Source organism: Mytilus trossulus, chromosome 6 (genome assembly GCF_036588685.1).
Source record: "Mytilus trossulus isolate FHL-02 chromosome 6, PNRI_Mtr1.1.1.hap1, whole genome shotgun sequence".
NCBI classification, from domain to species: Eukaryota; Metazoa; Mollusca; class Bivalvia; order Mytilida; family Mytilidae; genus Mytilus; species Mytilus trossulus.
The window spans coordinates 66,130,276-66,152,637 of record NC_086378.1 but is presented as its reverse complement, the minus strand read 5'-3'; the positions used below and the strand labels follow the sequence as shown (position 1 = coordinate 66,152,637).

General features: G+C 32.0%; 1 protein-coding gene across 1 annotated transcript; it reads right to left on the bottom strand.

Moving 5' to 3' along the window:
- Positions 1 to 1,884: 1,884 nt before the first annotated feature.
- Positions 1,885 to 5,887, bottom strand: LOC134723668 (RING finger protein 145-like). The gene is made up of 3 exons (XM_063587225.1): positions 5,842 to 5,887; positions 5,278 to 5,431; positions 1,885 to 3,414 (listed from the first exon to the last, which is right to left on the bottom strand). Exons 1-3 carry the CDS (start codon positions 5,854 to 5,856, stop codon positions 1,937 to 1,939), a joined length of 1,647 nt encoding a protein of 548 aa, XP_063443295.1. The 5' UTR covers positions 5,857 to 5,887; the 3' UTR covers positions 1,885 to 1,936.
- Positions 5,888 to 22,362: the final 16,475 nt, after the last annotated feature.

Here is a 22,362-nt window from a genome sequence, read left to right as displayed (position 1 = left end):
TTATCACTATTTTATAGTAAAGCATAATAAATGCAAGATATGCAATCACATTCAATAGCGATTAAAAGTAAGAAAAAAATATCAAGGAGCATGGTAAACAGGGTGTTCGTTTCATGATATGATGATCATATTGTGATTTCTTTGTGATGGAATGATTTGGATTTTTCTGTAGTCGATGTGTTGGTTTGTTATCATAACACATAATATAAATGTACGTTCACAATCAAAATTGTTGTTTACAATTTTAAAAGGATAGCTTATATAGTTGCTTTATTTTCTTTAAAAAACCCGAACAAACAACAGAAATAAATCGAAACCCACCGATGGGTCTTCAACACAGCGAGAAATCCTGCACTCAGAGGTGGACTTCAGCTGGCCCCTAAACAAAATGTGTACTTATTCAATGAAAATGGACGTCACACTAAACTCCAAAACTTTAAGATAAAGTTAAATTAAACATCTATTAAGACAAATAAAAGACCAAAGGCTCTTGAGTTTGGACGGGCGCAAAAATGCGTCGAGGTAAAATTTAAACAATTAAACGAAATGTAGTATTTAATGCCTTATATGTAGTGATCCAATATTTTTTCTTAATTTTGGAATAATGGAATCGAATAGGTAGATATGCGTGCGATGAGAATTACCTGATATTTTTGTGGTTAGTATTTATCTGTTTTGAATATGTTTTTTTTTTAGAAATATGAAAGTCACCTTAATCATGTCCCATGAATGCTTGTGCTATTAATGCTGTTAACGTTAAGTTTTAGTGCCACTGTCTCGCATTATATTCATTTAATATGTGTTGGTTGTATTGCAATGTCGCTGTTATGTTCTATCTTCTTTTTTTTGCGTTTTGCAATATACCTTTTACGACTGCAGATGTTCTTACTAAAACTGAAACATTTCACAGAACACTAAAGCATGACCTTACTCACCATCAGATAGGTAAATATGATTTTGACATCTTTAAATTCTTTTGCAAACCATCTATATAACACCAAATTTAATAGAACGAGGCAAAGTTCAGTCTGACTTTTTACGATGTTTAAATGTTCATATCATCTTTGCTATTACTCAAACTATTATGTTCAACATTAGAAAACACGTCATAATTGTTGGATTATGACATTAGAAACGACATGTCACATGTCTAATACCCTTTTTTATATTTCTTAAATATACCAATTGTATGCATTAATAGGGAAATAACGACTTATGAAAATATAAACCATTAAAAAATATGACGGGCGGTTTAACGCATGAACGAATGAAGCGAAAATGACATAATGAAAACAATGCTATTTCGTTAATATGTATAGTCATATCAGTTTTATTTTCAAATTGTCTAGACTTTGTCTACTTAAGCTCAGCACTTTGGTACCGACTTGATTTAATAAACTTTTATAAAATTATTCGTTTATAACTTTTGAAATTATTCAGAAACTAAAGTTTCAACTCCCTCAGGCAAAATTGTCTTAAGATGAATTTTGCTATATATTTTATGTATTTTTTTGTCATATAGCTCTTCAACGGGTTTGGTACTTATAACTCTTTGGATTTCATATGTTTGGCTTTGACGTTCCTGATGAAGGTAAATCCAGAAAAGCACTTCGGACGTTTGAAATTATTAAACGTGTTGTTTTCTACTTTTTTACCATAACTTAACTTGGCTCATAACTTGAAATCCTATATGTTACTGCATGTAATATTAAATGATAAATGAATTGAAGGTGAAGTTTTCGTCCATGACGCACGCACTATTTGGTTCGAAACCAACTTCTTCACACGAACTTGTAATCTCATTAACATCAAGTATGAGAAATATGACAATATTTCATTTATTACAATGTTAATATTTGACAAAATTAAAAATACAACCCGATTATGAGAAGTGTCTATAGAAGCGTGTATGTCACTAACAAAAGATTTGAAAGTTTTATATGGGTATCTGAAGTTGACAAACTGGGCAAATAAGTCTTGTGTTTAACCATTTCTGAAGACATGATTCATGGAATAAATGGGCACATGGTGTAACTTTTGCTTCTTCCATTTCCTGGAAACAAATCGGGCAGGCGTCCTCATGTTCAACAAGCTCATCTCTTGTCGCGTCAATCAAATTTCTGGTAAAATGCCTGATCTTGTTTTTATGGCTGATGACAAGTTGTAATCTAATAGCACTGGTGTATATATTTGTGTAAGTAATCCCAATTATCATCAACAAATCTACCCATCTATAAAAACCAAATAATAATGTCCACAGAGAGTACACGATTGTACATATTTGTATAAGTATAAGAACTATCCCCATAGAAAATCGAATATTAAACACCAAATCGTCAAATCCGTCCCAGAAATTTTGACGAACTGCATCGTATTTGAATAGAATAAAAAGACACAGTAGAAACATTGCACAAATCGAATGTGTTACAAAAAATGACGTCGTCAAAAAGATCCCTAAATTGTCCATCCTATATTGACCAAATATCACATATATGAGTATTACAGGTACAAAAATAAATACCAGATGAATAAAAATTATACGCATGCATGTCAACAGATTGCCTTGTATTATTTCAATTTTGGAAGAAGTTGCCTCTATTATGATTAAACAGTGACCAATACACATAGCCGTTATTAATAGCAACCTGCTTATAATTAGCTGTCCTCGTTCAAAAGGTTCCATATCATATATAACTATGTCCGCCAACAATATATATAAATCTGAGATATAAAACAGTCCTATAATATTTTCTGGTTCTATATCAAGCAAACCTGAGACGGTGAAGTAGCAAAACTTTAAAACTCGTTTTGAGATTTCAATCATAAATGTACCAAACGCGTTTGCTGATAAAATAGAACAACAACACATCCCAAGAGTTGACAAAAGAATTGACTTGACGTTGCAAGTCCCCATCTCTGATATGTTAGTATTAAAGTAATTGTAAACCAATGTCACAATAAACATTAACACAAAATATACCTGAAAGGCAGGATCTTTAAAGAATCTTCTTTTAGAATGTGTATCTATAATTTCATGAACATTGCCTTCACAAAAATTAGTGACCATTAACCAAATATTTTCATTACTCTTCAACATAATAAACAACAAAACTGAAATCAAAGTAACAGCAGAGATATTAAGCCAGCTAGGTTCATCCTGCAGAATCGCTCCAGCTAAGAGACAGCAGTACAGATAAGCTCCAACTCGACGTGGTGTATTTATGTTACAAATATAACAAACAATCAAACCAGTGCACATCTGTGAAAAATGGTAGAAAACATAATTTCTTCCAACTGTGGTATTTTCTCCAAGAATCCAAGCGCATATTATATGTGTAAGTATCAGCAAAACCTTGATAACTTTTTGTCGATAACGGCTTCGTAGATAAAACAAAATTGCTAAGCAACATAAACCTAGAAAATAAAATAAAAAGAAAAACTGATTTATTAACTAATTGGTATATTGTTAATGAAAAGCATACTATATATGACAATGAACTTAACGTAGACACATAGTTCTGCACACGAGTTGGTTAAAGCAGTTAGGTCATAAAATTTAAATAAATCATACATTTAAATCATAATCTTCCTATACCTATATAGTTTGAACACTCACGATAAACTTTTCTACAAAGACATCAAATTATTCTAGAAACCGCTCTTATTTCAATGACAGATATATCTACGACCAACCAGACAGTCCCAGACAACAATCTCATTTTGTATATGGAGTTCAGCCAATGAATGATGGATTGATTTGTTTTTCTTTCACGTGCAGTTGCAATAGTTTCATGATGCAAATGCAGAACAACGTACATTTTGAAAACATCAATTTTAATTTACTGTAAGTTGACCATGTTGAAGTGCTAAATTTTGGATTGCTATTGCAAGTTTAATACCTCAAGTTACTTCAGGAGAATATGAATTGACAGTTCACTATGCAACTCATAGTAAACTCAAACGACATCAATTAAAGATAAATTCCTGGACAAATATGGTCTTTTTTAAGTTCATTTTGGAGACATTATATTTCCATTTCAACCAAACAATTAATAAAAACTTTTCATATCAAACAGTATATCACTATGGAAAATACCTTGTATAATATATGGACATACCATACATTATAGGAAAACTGCTCCGATTCGAAATCAAAATCTTGGGAAGCGACGTTATCAAGATGCTTTCTGCTTACATTAACATATATTTTGTAACGTTTTGTTGATGAATTTTTCAACTGACTGTCCGCATTCTTAAAGAAACACACTCTTTGCATTCTAAAGGGAACAAACTATTCTCCTTATGACTTACATCTAGAAATTGACATTGAGGTTTGTTGAGAACTATCTTAACAACAAACGAGATAACTTAATAGTGCCAATATGAAACATTACTCAAACAGCTTCATCGAGCGGTTATAGATAAAACAAGGATACTTCAATGCAATATCAACCCAACGATACAAACAAAAGAAGCCTACAGTTTTTACAAATAGACAGGTGTCTTACATTTTATAACAATATTGCATGCTCTTAATCACATCGAGTCCCAAGAAGCAATAAACAAATATACAGTTACATTAAAAGATCTTATATCTGGATTTTGGGTATTTGGATGTCAATACATTTATTTATCCTTCCTTCCCTTGCTTTTAAAACCACACAAACATTTAAACGACACTACTTTGAATTTGACTTCGAAAACTTGTACAATATAAAATAGCAAATGATAAAAATAATTAAGAATAATACAATTACTCGACGAAATCTTATAAATTTGTCTAAAAACTGTCTTGTGGCTTTGTGTCTAGCTCTATCATGCACAGAACCCGTTGTCAGTCGTCATTTCTAAATTTTTGTCTTCTACCGCTAGCAATAACACATCGCAAGTAGTATGAAACATAGACATTATCAAATTTAAAACATATTGCACTGGCTAATTAAAATTCGTACACGAAAAATTATAACTGCTACAAGTCCTGTTTTGTGTGCCATTAATAGTTTTGGCATTTTTCCTGGATTTGACCAGTTGAGGTTCATAAATGAAACCATTTGTTTAATGTTTTTCTCTTTTTCATATATGATTTAAGTAACTTGTAACATGCTGTTGAAAACGTTTTTTGGTCGATTTCTTTAGCAATTTTTTATCATTATTTCAGCTTCTATTTGATGCACGTTTAACCAAACTATATGGCGAACAAATACATAATACACAGTTACACTATACAACCATATTGGGGGTGTTGGTAAAATCATTATATACAATAGTTATCATTACCTAGTGGTCGAAACAAATAGGAAAGCCATCCCAAATACTGGTAACTGAATCTTAGGAAGATGTCGAGAAAGGCTATGATAAAAGTATCGATACAAACTTCCTTAATATTGATCAAATTTAGCCTCGTGAATCTTATTAAATTGTGATGGATTTTCTGAAATAAAAACCAAAAACAAATATATTTCACTCACGATGTTAGACAGATGTAGAATAAAGATTTTAGCAGATTAAAATGAAGTAATTCCCTGATGTAATTGATTCTTGATTACATAAATGCAAAAAAGAAAAACATAGAAAATAAATTAGAGTTTGAGCTGTAATATTGTGGGATACAGGTTAAAATAGAATAATAAAAAATATGTCAATAAAAAAAAATGGAAATATTTCAATGACAAGGTAAAAAAAGAGGCGAAATATATCAGAATAACATTCAATATGATAAGTCGAAAATAAACTGACAATGACATGGCTAAGAAAAATACAAAAAAGGTACACAAAACACAACATTGGAGACAAAGCAAAACGAATAATTATACATATTGTACATATATATATTATACCTACCAGTAACAACTCCATGTTGTGTTGAATTCTGAGTAGTTTCGGTTTAATAAAAATCCTATATTATTCTAAAAATATAAATTATGAAAGGTGTCATAATTAATAGAATATTTTTAAATGTGACGGTTTTAAATATACCACCTTGCAGGCCATTAAAAGAATAACTTAGATTGAACTATATATGTATATTCGTTAATTACCTGAATTCCTATTGATAATATAAGATCACACATTGTTATAAAACAAGTCATGAATATTAAACTCAGATTGTATTACATAAACAGAAGTTAAACTTAAAGTATACTATAAACTTTGCAAGGTTATAAAAACTATGTGAAAATACATATGTAATAACCTACTTTAGAATTAACGGAAAATGCAGTCCATGACAATATTTTTCGTATTTCGAATTCTTTAACACAGAAAACTAGTAAATAGTTATTAAAGGTACCAGGATTTTGATTTGAAACGCTAGACGCACGTTGTCACAAATATGGCTACGGTTATCGATGCCTGATACACAATGTATATGAAAATATAAAAAAGTATTTCTAATAATTCATACTTTTGCAAACAGTTAATTTATAAAAATTGCCATATAATTGATATTCATGTAAACACCGAAGTACTGACTACTGAGCTGGTAATACCCTCGGAGACGAAACGAGCAGTTGCATCGACCTAGAGATGTATTAAGTGATAAAAGGTACCATGCTTATAATTTGATACGTCAGACGCGCGTTTCGTTTATATAACACTCATCATTGTTGCTCAGATCAAAATAGTTAGAGAGCCAAACAAGTAAAAAGTTGAAGAGCATTGAGGAACCAAAATTCAAAAATCTAATGATACAAAAAAGGAATGATGTATGAAACAACAAAAGTACTTGAAAATTAATCACCAAAAGTTGGACTGACAAATACGTACCTGTAAAAGCACCGTTTTACGTTGATGCAGGAGATAATTTTTTTTGAAAGCAATAATAATACATGTTTTCAATTATTCCAAATAATTCTTATAAACACATAATGTCTATGACTAGGTTTAAAAAAAATGATTAAATAAGATCATTCTTTCTTTTAAATGTATTAAGTGTACCTTATCAACAAGAAGTTAACCTAATTTTGAGTGATCTAACTACAGTTAAAAGCATTCTGAAAAACTGCCAAATTATTAGAACACAACTACAATTTGATCCTTCTTAATGTAAAAACGGTACATAACTTTTGAGAATTATTCAATTCAGTCGTACAGAATTAATATAGTGATTCTATTGTTTTCGTGGCAATGGATTAGTATACCTGAATTGTTACTACATGTATAATCAAGACATGTTTGTCAACTGACAGCAAAGTTAAATATAAAACTACTAAACTATGTTGTACTTGACAGCATGCAAACACTATCATCATAACCCAGAAAGAATTTATTTACCTTATGTCTTTTCATAAAATGATTAAGAAGTACTGTGATGAAAGTACTTTTATAATCAAATTGTGGTCAATCAGTCTGCAAAACTTCTGTTCCTAATATAATGTTAAAGTATTACTGAGGAACAAAAGACATAGATGGCCTCAGTGTCACATTTGGAAACATAGTTTTCAATGCTCTCAAACTTCGTCTGTTTTGTTTCCTTTGATCGGATTGTTACCTCTATGACACATTCCACATTTTTATTCTCAATTTTATTCAATCTCCAATTACAGTGTCCCTCTTATTGTTTTATTCGAAAGCCACACGAATTTGCACAGCTTTGGGATTTTTTTATTTTCTACGTTTCGTCCGTTTGTCAAAATTTAGTATGATAGCTCAAATTTGCCTTGAGAACCATTTCTCCCTAAATATTAGCACTGACGGAAGAAGGCTCCCTTTTTAAATTATTTGCGTTGTCGTTCAAGCGTTGAGTTACTAAAATTATTTGTTTGAATTGATTAACTGACAGATTAATGTTTCATTAAAGTCAGCAATTCTGACTCTTTTGTTTCTAGTGTCTTGTTTGTTTGTCTTGTTAGCTTTTTTCCCTTTGTAATGCCACTGTGAGACTCCTTCTGTTATTTTCTAAAATCAAAGCATTATTAATTATTTATGTGCCTGCCGTCATCATACATGTATGTGTGTTCAATCATTTTGCTTGATTATTGCAATAAATCAAACAAACTGACAAATATGCATAATTGTGGGTATTTGTTACCGTGTTACATCGATCCATTGAAAAAAACCAGATATCATTTCAGAGTTATCGGACTTTTCCCTTAGATAATTTTTTTTTCTTACATTTTTCATAAACGAATGTCCTTCAGTTGCAATAGTATGGTATTATCATTTGTATGATACAATATGACACAATCATTCTTTAGTTTTCTTTGTTGTGTCATGTGTTCTTATGTTTGTCTGTTTGTCTTTTTCATTTTTAGGCAGGCGTTGTCGGTTTATCTTCAAATTTATGAGTTTGACTGTCCCTTTGGTATCTTTCGTCCCTCTTTCACACTCATTTAAGAGTTATGGGATTTTAACAGTTATAATTGACACAATATTATGTTTTTCTACAGAGCCATTTGATTTGTTTGTCTATTGAATGCCTCACAATTATAAATCCAAATTCATTTTTAAAACAATTTCAATATGCACAAAAAGGACGTACTAACACTTGAATTATTTTCAAAACAACGCAAAATGTTTTCTGATGAAATCGAAAACAACAAACTAGTGTCATATTGAAAATATTGGTACGTTCATTTAAGCACATTTACATTTAAACTTTTTGAAAGAATTTTAAATTTAAGATTAATTTGTTATTGTCATTTGTTCTTTAAGCTTCCTCCAAAACCGAAGAAGCAATGATTTATTAGTGCCATACCAGGGGCGGATGCAGGAATTTTCGAAAAGGGGGGGGTGCTAACCCAGGGCAAGGGGGGGGGGTGCAAAACATATGTCCCGATACAAATGCATTGATCGGCAAAAATAAAGAGGGGGTGTGCACCCCCGGAACCCCCCTCTGGATCCGCCACTGCATACTGAAAACTCTGAATACATTTAATGTTTGGATGATATTATACTGGGATTAATGTGCCCAGTACATCTTTTTAAATGCATCTGCTAGTGTCCGTCCGAATGAGGTTCTTATAGTTATATAACTTAAGTGAATGTATAAACTGACCTTTAATGTAAATAGATATAATAAGATGTAGTGTGAATGCCAATGAGACAACTCTTCATTCAAATAACAATTTCAAAAAATAAACCATTATAGGTCAATGTACGGCCTTCAACACCTTGGCTCACACCGAACAACAAGCTATAAAGAGCCACAGTCTACTATCTGAAACCAAACTCTAAAACAGCGATGACGTTGCTTCGCTAAACATCAACGTAGTACTGTTAATTCATTATTATTCGTTGGATACCAATTTTCGTTGTTCCGTGGGAACAGGTGAACCACGAATTTAAATGTTCAACGAATAACAAGTTTTGTATTAGGATATGTGCAGACTTTGGCAAAACCACGAAATCAAATATCCACGAAAAGACAAGAAGTTTTAAGCAATCCACGAAAATTGGTATCCACGAAAATGAATGAATCCACAGTATATCAAAAAGTAAAATCACAAACATACCGAACCCCGAGGAAAATTCAAACACTTGGTACAGGCATTTTCTATGTAGAAAATGATGGATTGAAACTGGTTTTATAGCTAGCCAATCCTGTCACTATGACATACGCATCAAATTTCATTATATTGACAACGATGCATGAACAAATCAAACAGACGTAATAGGTTATGTTATGCTATTGTTTCAGAAAAAGGGAGAAGGTTTGGATCCATTAAAACGTTTAATTCCGCTGCAGTTTGCACCTGTCCTAAATCAGGAATCTGAGGTACAGTAGTTGTCGTTTGTTAATGTAATATATACGTGTTTCTCGGTTCTCGTTTTTTTATATAGATTAGACTGTTGTTTTTCCCGTTTGAATGGTTTTACACTAGTAATTTTGGGGCCCTTTATAGCTTGTTGTTCGGTGTGATCCAAGGCTCCGTGTTGAAGGCCGTACATTGACCTATAATGGTTTACTTATTCTTAAATTGTTAATTGGATGGAGAGTTGTCTCATTGCACTCACACCATATCTTCCTATATCTAGTAATAGGTAAACATGTAAAAAAAGGGCACAGCAGTCAACATTGTGTAATATCCTAATCACTATTAAAACAAACAAATATGTAACAAAGAAGCACAAAAATCCTATATCAAATTTAACAACCTCATTCTTTACTTTTATATTGATCCATTTCCGTCCAAATGAGGTTAAATGTCTGTTATAGTCAAGTGATTTTATGAACTGACCTTTCAAATATAGTCATATAAAATCAAGAAGCAGCAGTAGTATACCGCTGTTCAAAAGACATAAATCGATTGCGAGAAAACAAATCCGGGTTACAAACTAAAACCGCGGGAAACACATCAACTATAATGAGTGCTTACAACGTTCAATCCTTAAAACAGATTCAGATAAAAGTAAAAATATCAGAGGGAAACGAAAGAAACACAATGGGTTCGTCGACAGGGTAGGCGTCTGCTTCTATCAAAAACTCTACCGTCCATATCTATACTCAGTAAAAATGTATTACACCGGAAAAGGAAACAGTTGGTAGCATTAAAGATTTAATGACTTTATTCTAAAGATATAAGACTGAAAAAAACATGTCGGACGTTAGTTGTACGGGGCGCCGAATGGGACTCTTGTGGTTTTGTACAAAATTCAATTCTGTCATAACAAAATCATTTTTGTCTTACAAAACTATGTGCTACAGACTTGTTTTGTGAGAACTTCAATTTTGTGATGACAAAATTCATTTCTGTCATGACAAAATTCATTTTTGTAGACAAAATTCATATTTGCCATGACAAAAGTCAATTTTGTCTTAAAGGTATGCAAATATAAACATATTTGCATACAAAATTGACTTTTGTTACCTGATATGGAAATTAAATCACAAAAGTCAATTGTGTACGGTAAGATTCAATTTTGTGAGACAAAATTGACTTTTGTGAAACAAAATTAACTTTTGTGAGACAAAATTGACTTTCGTGAGACAAAATTGACTTTTGTGAGACAAAATTCAATTTTGTCATTTTTGTTGAGACAAAATTCAATTTTGTCATTTTTGTTGAGACAAAAGTCAATTTTGTTAATTTTGTTGAGACAAAAGTCAATTTTGTAAATTTTGTTGAGACAAAAGTCAATTTTGTTAATTTTGTTGAGACAAAAGTCAATTTTGTCAATTTTGTTGAGACAAAAGTCAATTTTGTCAATTTTGTTGAGACAAAAGTCAATTTTGTGACGACAAAATTCATTTTTGTGATGACAAAATTCAATTTTGTAACAACAAAATTGACTTTTATGAGACAAAATTGACTTTCGTGAGACAAAAATCAATTTTGTTGAGACAAAATTCAATTTTGTTAATTTTGTTGAGACAAAATTCAATTTTGTCAATTTTGTTGAGACAAAATTCAATTTTGTTAATTTTGTTGAGACAAAATTCAATTTTGTCAATTTTGTTGAGACAAAATTCAATTTTGTCAATTTTGTTGAGACAAAAGTCAATTTTGTTGAGACAAAAGTCAATTTTGTTGAGACAAAAGTCAATTTTGTCAATTTTGTCTCACAAAAGTCAATTTTGTGTAACAAAAGTCAATTTTGTGTAACAAAAGTCAATTTTGTGTAACAAAAGTAATTTTTGTGTAACAAAAGTAATTTTTGTGTAACAAAAGTAATTTTTGTGTAACAAAAGTCAATTTTGTGTAACAAAAGTCGATTTTGTATGCAAATTAGTTCACAGAAACCAAACTAAACTAATTTAAATACAAAATTGACTTTTGTCGCTCAATTTTCAAATTAGGTAACAAAAGTCAAGTCTGTGTAACAAAAATGAATTTTGTCATGACAAAAGTTACTTTTGTCCGCTGATAGATAATTTTGTATGACAAAATTTCAAATTTGTAGTATGATACAAATTTTGTTAAACTGAACTCATTTTTGTTGAACAAAAGTCACTTTTGTCCGTACAAAATTGAATTTTGAGTACAAAACCACAAGAGTCCCATTCGGCGCCCCGTAAGTTGAGACACAGACAAGTATTGGTTATCGTTACACTTTTGAAATATCGATTTCAGTTGTATATCTACATTTATCGGTCGTCCCTCTGTCTATATCACTCTGTTCAGCTCTTAATATTATTCTGTATCATGTCTTTGTGACGTCAAATACGTTGACCCGGCCTTAATAACTTTGACCCGGACATATCAGCGACGTCATAATGTTTGAACCGACGTTAATAACTTTGACCCGAACTTATCAAGTCATATGTTTGTGCTGGCGAAACAAAGAAAACACTTCCGAAACACGCAAATATAGCCCGATAAATCGATTATCAGATTATCTGCATATTGATATTGTAAAATATCAACTGCTTGACATTATATGAAGGCTTTTTGATCTCGTTCGCTACGCTCACTCGACAAAAAGCTTCATATTATGTCTCGCAGCTGATATTTTACGATATCAACATGCAGATAACCTGATAATCGGTACAACTTTGTTGGCTCGATCAGTATTTGTCAGGAAAAGTAAAATCACAAAAACATTTAACTTCGAGAAAAATTCATAAAGGAAAGTCTCTTACTAAAAAAGCAATCAAAAGCTCAAACTCATCATACGAATGAACAACAACTGTCATATTTCTGAGTTGGTACAGGCATTTTATTAAGTCGACAATGGCTGAGGAATATAACTCTGTTTATGAACTAAGTGTTTTTTTTAAATATACTTTCATAATAAAACACTCAAGTTCATACTAGGTAAATGGTTTGAAAAGCAACACATAATTTGACAAAAAACGAAAAATATTAAGAGACAAATACTTCACAATGTTTCTGACTAGGGACACATAAAAAAGTAGATACTGCAGTTAAATAGCATGGCATTTAAAATACCTTACAGAAAAAAAGGATATCGGAGAGCAGCAGACATGAACCTACAGAACCCTAATTAAATTGCTTCAAGGGTTCGTTTTTGATGACCGAAATTGGTTCTCTGTGCATAAAGTATTGGCCTCCATTCTGAATCATAGTCGTTATATATGACTGCGCAATTTTGAAACGTAACACGCCTATCAACACTGGTTTCACTGGGTGTTTCTGATACGTATTCAAAAAGACAATAAAGAATTTGCCTCCAAGACATGGTAATGTTTACATAATTATTATATGTTGACACAAACGACATGCTAACTAGTGCCTTCTTTGTTTTGTTTATAACACTTTTTATTTTAATGTTTCCATATACTACATGTATTCAATGAACAAAGAGGGAAGTATCTAATTTTGTATTTATCTCAAACCATCGTTTAATCATAACTAAAATTACTTCTTGTTAAATCCTTCATGCATTAAATACAATTATAACGGAAGCTGGACAGATTTCTGTTTCGAAAAAAAGAAACAATTTTATGTTCCTAGAAAATCATCATTTGGAATCATACAATATCGCGTGCGACATGCATCACATGCGCAATCAGGTACTTCCGGCGAAGAAACAAACATCATTATAAATGACACTTGGTATATCCGGTACTTTGAAGGTTTCTTTTGACTATTGACATTGAACGACAAGTTAATGTTAAGAAATTGTTTCCTGTAAAACATTATCTTCATTACTTTTGATGTTATGTAAAATAAGTTATATTGTGCATGTCTTATCAAACTCCAGAAACAATAAACTTAAAAAGTAAGATGGATTTTATATAGATTGCTTTAAGAGGTGTGGACAAAAGGGGAAATACGGTATATCAGAAGGAAATAAATCAATGGAAAATATCATTAAAAAAAGGAACTGCACGAATTGAGGAAAATAACTTCAAATTGGTTGTTGTCGCATGAACGTATATCTGAAATCTCCTCATATTCGTATTTATATGGCAGAATAAATTTTATGTATAAACAGAACCAAAAACCACAAGAAAACAGCCCTGGTTATCTTACCTTTCTAACACAAAGACAAAACAATACAATCAGAAAAAAAAAATGAATTCATAATAGGTTTTGCTCTCCGGTCATTGGATGGTCGGAATATTTATAAGGGACATATTTCGAAACTCATGACCGGAACAATATTGATATTGATTAAAATTATTTTTTAAAGAATACATATTTAGAATTGCTTAATTTGAAAAATCGTTATTATTATCTCTGCAATAATCAACATCACAGAGGCAATACACACTAATAATTTAAGAATATTTGCAGCTTCGAAAATAAACCAAAAACTTTCAATCAGCTCATATCATACCCGCGTACTAACCAAAATCATTCACCACACTTTCAAGCAAGCTCACGAACAGGCTTAAAATAAAGGAAAAAAGAAGAAAGCACGTATCCCGCAGCCGAGATACGAACGGTAAATTGTATTTCATTCCCCTCCCCCCATTTTTTGCTACAATGATACAATAAATGCAGTTCAACAACTTAAATCAATGTTTTTAATCCTACTTCCAAAGCAAATCCATAAACTCGAGACAGAAATCTGTTAAGCCAACATGAACACCTTACATTCGTTATCATGTTGAGCCTTAATTATACAACCTCACTATGCATCTTTTCAGTTTATAGAATTAAGATGGAGAATGACATCGTGTAATCATCGGTTCTGATCAACTCTTGCTTATATCTTGATGATTGGTGTAAGATGACAACAAATTTAACCGCGCCAGGAAAACAAGTAGATACACGAGCGGAAACAACAACTTGTTAATGACGTAGAAAACAAACTGTGGTATTGTCCTTGTGTTTACCATTAGTAAAATTTAGAAGGTCACACACCCTCGATTCAAGTTTTGTTAAGCTAGATTTTCAAAAAAAACCCGAGAAAACAACTACATGAAAATTCAATGTTTCACATACAAATATACATATAGACCTGGGTTTCTTTTTATAGTTAGAGCAGAAAAAAACATTACTATCATAAAATAGAAGAACAGTACACCTTTAAAGAACACAACAAATGAATGTTGGCCGTACAAATACGCAGCCACATACGGTTGGAATGAGTACGGTGAATTAGCCATGGCTCGTGTCAAGAGGGTTGCACGCTCTCTATGCGTTAATTAGAGAATCCTTACAGAAACTTTTATGACAGTTGAAAGGTGTCCTGCTGTAGGCCAAAATGTCTGCCCTTATCAGACATACATTGTAAACACGTTTTTTTTAAACGAAATTCCAAACTTCCCTTAATTGCTTTATGTTTGGTAGACCTTCAGAACCTATCAATTGCCGGTACTAGTTAGAAATAATACGATAAGGAATGCGTGCCAAGGAGACAACTCTCCATTCAAGTCACAATTTGTATAAAGTATAAACAACTATATATACATAAAGGTCAGAATACGGCCTCAAAAACCTTAATATACACCGTACAGTAAGCATTAAAGTCCCCAAAATGACATTGTGAAATAGTTCAAACAGGAAAACCAAACGTTCTAATCTATATAAAAGATGAGAAACGAGAAACACTTATTGACAACATCAACAAACGACAACCACTGAACAGGCTCATGTGCATACAAATGCAGTTGTTTTTAATGTTTTATTTGTAGTGTCCTCGTCTGGAATATGCATGACGTACAATGTATTTCCCACTGGAAAATAATTATAAATCAAGCAATCCATCAGCTACCCAAGAGCATGAGGACGAACAACCACGCTATAGCACTAGATAAACTTGGCATGCTCATTGTATAGATTTTATACTGAAGATGTGAAAACCTCTTTTTCAGTTATTCTCTAAATATCTGTCTGATACACACCTGTCATACTGTATTTGGACTTTGAATATTGTTAATTTCATGGATGATACAAAAATGAAGATGTTGTATTATAGGGTCATTGCATGAATATTCCCCAATATTCATGCAATTACCCTTTTATTGTATAGCAATATAATATTTGAAAGAAAACAATGGTTGTCGTTGATGACGTCAAGATTTATTGCACTAGTGCAATATCAGAATTTATTGCACGCTAACTTTTGGTTACTTTCTGTGGAAATTATTATATTACTATGCAATAATATTGTTAATGAGACCACTCCCCCAAAGGACCAAATTACATAGATATTGGCAGCTATAGGTCACTGTTCAGCTTTCAATGATGAGCAAAGCCCATAAACATTATTCATGTAATAAAAAGCCAAACGACATTTTAACATACAATGAGTGTAGCGTATATTTTGGAATCTCTTAATTTATCCGTATGACATAAAGTTTGAAGACAAAACCTAGAAACTTCAACGCCATACTTGTATTTATTTAATTATCTATCATAATGCCTTCATAAAATAAATTTTATGACTATTCTTTTGTTTAAAAAAATCACAAACTGGCTGTTTGCTAATGCGGTTCTGATCTTATATTGGACCATGTTGATCCAAAAGTTGTATGATATTGTCCACTTGTAAATCGCTTATGCATATTTAAGACGGAAATGAATTACAAGTAAATCTACAAAGGGAGTCGGCATGGGTGAAGGGCTAGGTTTTTAATCTATAGGAAATTGTTCAATATCGGAAAGATCAAGTATTTTGCCATGCAACTTATACTTGTGTTATATTTCCTAGCTTTGCAAAATCGTACATAGACATGGATTTGAATGGTTTTACACAAGTAATTTTGGGGCCCTTTATAGCTTGTTGTTCGGTGTGAGCCAATGCTCCGTGTTGAAGGCCGTACATTTTGACCTATAATGATTTACTTTTATAAATTGTTATTTGGATGGAGAGTTGTCTCATTGGCACTCATCCTACATCTTCCTATATGGTTACAATGTACCAAATAAAATTACATGGGCGCAGCAATTTTATGAAGGGAACATGACATAGAGATAAACATAGATGGCTCTCTGTGATTGGTTGTTATATCTTTTATATATTTTTCTTCTGGAAAGCATTATGAATGAAGGTTCATGCAAGCACAAATTTTTCCTTAAATGTACAGTATGAAGGGCCGGAAATATTTTTTTTATGTTGCTCAAAATTATGGAAATTTTTCTGCGAAATCGTCAGGTATCGTGAAAAAAACCAAAATTCACCAAGAAAAGCCATTGGACCATATATATTTGAGTGCGGTGAAATCGCAAATAGATATCGAGCTTCAATTAGACAACATCAGTTTTCCATAATTAGTTTATTAAAAGCGCCTTTTAAGGAGATAATTGTTAAAAATACCATTGCCCCCATTTAGTACTTTATATCCATATCTATATAATACAATCTGGGCACTAAGACGTGGCTGCGTATTGACTCATCCCGCAAACCAATGATAAAACAGATATAGGTCACGCGTTTGTTTCTATAATGCAGTAAATTTTTAGGCGAGTATGAGGTGGTAGTATGGTCCTTTTGCAAGTTTTTCATGAATTAAAAAAATCCTTAAAAAATATTTCATAAACTTGTTTGCATCCGAAGCTATCTTCTGTGTTATTTGTATTGAGGAACTCTCGCAATCGAATATTTGAAAGACAAGGATACATATAAGTTACAGTTGTTTGTTTTATATTTCAATTTTTTTTTTAGAAAATCATTCTGTTATAAGTGAAATAAGTTACAAATAATGATATTCGAGAACAAACGATTAAAGTACTGAAAAACGGTTAATCATCAAACAGTACCTAGTACCTAAAGCTATTTTTATTTAGGCTTTACTAATTATTACTAAATATAGGACTCAACCTAGTTATTTCAATCCCCGTGTTAAAAGTGCCAAACGAGTCAATTACAACAAGTGCTTACTTAACTATACATTGTTATCTGATTCAGAATTAAATTTCATATACAAGGAGAAACTAGATTTTTAAACCAGTAATCGGTTTCATTAAACAAGTCAGGCATCATATTGATTGATTGATTGTTTGTTGGTTGCTGAACGTCCAGTGTCAAATACTCCATGCATGTTCAGAACTAGACAAAATAAATATAAATGGTAGGTTCTGTGGCCGTCCTAGATAAAGGTCGGTAAAATTGGTACTGTCACTGTAAAATGAAGGTAAATTAGAAAGGGGAATATTTTTGCCTGCATCAAGGCACCTATAGATCTCTCAAAGGTGTTTTGCAAGGATTCTTATTGTGAACAGAGTATTTCAAAAGAGGCATCGGAGTTAACATCCCGTTTCTAAATGGACGTGGCTGCATACTTGTACATCTCACATACAGCCGAAAGGACGCCCGGCTTTTTTCAAGATTGTACGGCAAGAAGAGAATCTTAGAAATGACACGAAGCAGAACGTTTATCTTCATTTGAAAAACGAAAACCTGAGATGGCTAGTTATTTTACTAATGGAGCCCTCATATTTTCATATGCAGTCTTACTTGAAGGTAGACTAAGTGCTTCAGACGTATCAATCTATTATGTTAAGTTTTTATGTTAAAGGTCATCGGTAACATTATAAATGAATATCAAACAAGCCTGCTTTACAGAAATACAAAAGATATGGGGAATTCATCCATGACAAAAAAGCAGTACTTGCACAGGATATAAAAAAAACTACACAAAAAGAAAAGAAACAGCGCTTTTATTACTCTTAATAGTGCGGTGACAGAAGTGTAAAAAGTCGTCTAGATCGCGAGTTTAATCTCACCAAATAAAACACGCCTAAAAATGGTCTTAACGTAAAGACAAATATGTCTTCTTTAGTTTTTGCTCTGTCGTCAGAATTTCGTACGGTCACATTTTTTCTAAAAAGTCGTTTTAATAACTAGTAGTATATTGGAAAGTTTCAACCCCCCTTTTTCAAAATGAAAAATTGTGTATGTTTGCTTACATTTAACTGAAATAGGTTTTCCTGAAGCTATTTTCATATATCGAAATATTCTATTTAGTTTTTCATTTTCTTATAATCTATCAAATTTGCTAAGTTTAGACTGTTAAAAATTGAGGTAATTTTAAATGCAAATTCAGACACAAACTTTAGTTTCTTCTTCATAGTAGTAATACAAGTTATTCCATAATATTTTTAGCATATAGTATTTCATAAAACTAATCAGTGATAAAAATTTCGGAACCAAAATATGAAAAAAACCTTAAGAAATCAATGGAAAAAGAATGGAATAAAAAACTTCAATTTCAACACGGAACTTAATCACTTGCCTTCCGTCACATGTTGTGTATTAGTCAATAATTTGCTCTCAACTGATATATGATATTACTACCTTTTCGCTATTATATACACATATGTGCACTGATATATGCTACATTCTTTGTTTGTATGTGTTTATATTCTATGTTTTTTTGTTATAAAACATTAAATATACTTTGTCAGAAAGTCTTATTGTAAAATCAAAATAATTGACGGATAGTTTTAGTAAATATTCCGTGATATGTCAAGTCCGTTGCAACTTGCTCCATTAAATCCAAAGAAAAGACAAAAGTTCTTAAATTTTATGCAGTGCTTAATATACAAGTAAGAAAAAATGGAGTGAAATTTTGAGTCAATTTACCAGTATAGGAAAGTTGATTTGTGTATCTGTATTGAATAAAAGATTAAATGAGGTGAACATCAAGATGTTTCATGCGAAAGCTGTTAATTTACAGAAGTCCGTATCATTGTTCATGCTACAAAAGTTACACAAGTAAACATATTTGTTCCCCCTTTTAGAGCGGGGAAGCTTCTAATCTGATATTTAATGACGACATACAATTATCGGACTGTTGTCCCTCAGTTTCGGGTATGTGTACGCGCTCTAGAATGCAGTCGTTCAACTGGAGCGCTTGTATATTTTGTTGCAACAAAACATTTTAGAAAGATCAAAAACTACTCAAGTTTGAATCATATGAGCGTATTAGGAACGTTTTAACCGTGTAGGATAAAGTTAAAGTTGAAATTATTTCCCGTCCATCTTTTAAACTTCCAAGCACTCTGTCATTTTGGTTGCATTACAAATTATTTGCTAAAAACGGAAAAAAAGCAGATATCTCAGTTCACGATACTGCTCTTACTAATTTTATTTGGCTATTAACAACGATGTAATGGTCATTCCTCATGACACCGTTACTAGATAAATATACTACTTAGTAGTAGATCTTTTCTTCCAGCTGATTCTTATTTAAAATATTCTATTTGTAAAATGCAGTCTAAACTCATTGATTTCTATAGAAATCTAGTTGTCAAACAACTTCAACAAGTTCAAGGCAAATATAACAATATTTTGTAGCAAAATAACTATTTGAGATGCCATATCAGCTGCTAGCCAATTGACAACTGAACTCAAAATTTTAATGTCAAATGTAAAAGACACAAATAACGGACATATATGTCATTCCGCTGCAAGTATACAATAGAAAAGACATCTCTACAAACTCTACAGAAGTATACCCAACTTCTGGAGAATTGTCTCTTTCGTCTTCAATTCAGTCAATGCTTTCGTCTTTTTTGCAATTCATTTTATGGTAACTCGATGAAACTGCCTCGCCAAGACTATTCTCAGGAAATGGCATCACAGAAATTGCGTAATTGCCGTCAACCGTTTGTGTGGACATTTTTTTTTTTTTAAACTTTTTACTCCTTTTCATTTGGGATTGGCTTTACAAATGTACCATGAATTTGGTTCGAAACACCTTGCTGAAATATTGAATGTCAATGGATTTTATGCTTCTTAAAGTAGAGTGCGACGCTATCTAATGTGTTGCCAACTATGAAACTGAGCGAAATCAAGATAGTGTGTACGTCTCATGCATAATGTTTCCCCATCATCTTTGCAGACAAGCATATGGATGTCATCTTAGCCCAATTTTAGATCTCTGTTAATCTTGGATGAATTGAAAGGGGTGGTTTGAAGCTGGTATTTCTTTGGGAACAAATGTCTTCGGACTTCCTACAATACCTTGTCTGTACTTGTAAAGAAAAACTCAAAATAACGTGTTTGCTTTGAGCAGTACCTTTCGTGTGCATACCTGTGGCCATGAGTGAAATGTATAGAAATATTAAAAACATGTATTGTGACGGTTGGTGAAAATGAAGATGATGGAGATAACAGTTGATTAGGTATAGAGCTTGTTGAACTGATACAAACGGTCCCAGCCCCCGGGTTTCGGGAGTGTTGGCGTGCCCTTAAAAAAGTCAAACCCCGCCACATTCTGTTTGTGTTTGTTTCAAGTCACGAGAAGGCAATGCAGTGTTTGTCGTATGTTTCTATATACTATTTTTGTTTGTTTCTTATTCATTTTGTACATTAATCAGGTCGAGAGATTTTTCGTTTGTTTTACAATATTCATTTCGTGAATTGAAAACTATGCGGTATAAATTTTACTCATTGTTGAAGCCCGTACGGGACGTATTGGTAGTTTATGTCTCATTTGGAGGGTTACCTCATTTGCTATCATATCACATATTCTTTTTTTATATGGAATACTTTTGAAGTTTGTGGTACGTTGCAAGGAAAAAAGAGGGGGGTATAGGTACAATACTTATAAAGTAATAGATATTAACCAGAGTAAAATACGCAACAACAGATAATACTATATGGAAGCAGTAATAATTGTGAAAAAAAACCAAAAGCAACGAATAGTCTATAATAAAACCTGAAGTATCCGCAATTCAATTTGAGGTCATATTTGACTGTAGTGTTATATTGCTTTAAATTGATATCTCACCCAATATGATAGTTTAAAAAATAATTTTAAAGTATTGTCCTGCATGACACGTGATTTTTACCTGAAATAGAAATTTTTCAAAAGGTTAAAGTGCTCTAAACATTTTATAGGTTGAAAACCTAATTTTTGAAGTTTTGTTTATAGAACGTCGTTTTAGGATTTTTTTGATAAAATAAATCTTAATGATTAAGGTTTATGTATAATAACAAACATTAATAAAGCCAAAACAGTATCGTTTGTATTTATGTAGAGTTTAGAAATAGAAAAAAATGTCAAAATTGAAACCCTCCCAAATTTTCACAGATTTTCACATATGACCTTTGACCTCAATTTAAAATTTTTGTGACCATACCAAGTCCTGACGACAGGCATATTATTATAGTACACGATTTCCTCTTTCCAATTATATATTATATAGGTGTGTGTTCGGTGGGGAGATTAAATTAAAAAAAATCTACCTTCAGTCACCGCACTATAATCTTAAAGTCAAAGTAAGGCGTTCAAAACGGAGCTAAAAGAATAACCTCAATGCAAGTTTGAAACGGCCTCTAGCACCGGCTTGAGTGGAATTATTTGCAAAAATAGTTGAGATAGACTTTGCAAAATGTAACACTACCTATACGGGCCCGGTTAAAAAAGAACATACTTGAAAGTACATTGTAGTACATATTTGAAAAAAAAATCCTTTACGTAGGTTTGAATCCTAAACTATGTAGCATATATTTTTGTAACAATGGTATCATATGAAAGGTGAAGAACTGTTTTGATGCTTGTAGAATACAAAATTTACTGATAATTTTTAATAACACAAAATATGTATGAATGAATTC

Bases quoted from the DNA above. Each gene is read 5' to 3' on its own strand.
- LOC134723668 (XM_063587225.1), bottom strand. The intron at 3,415-5,277 runs GTAATGATAACT...TTTATTTTCTAG, and splicing joins CTATTTGTTTCGACCACTAG to GTTTATGTTGCTTAGCAATT.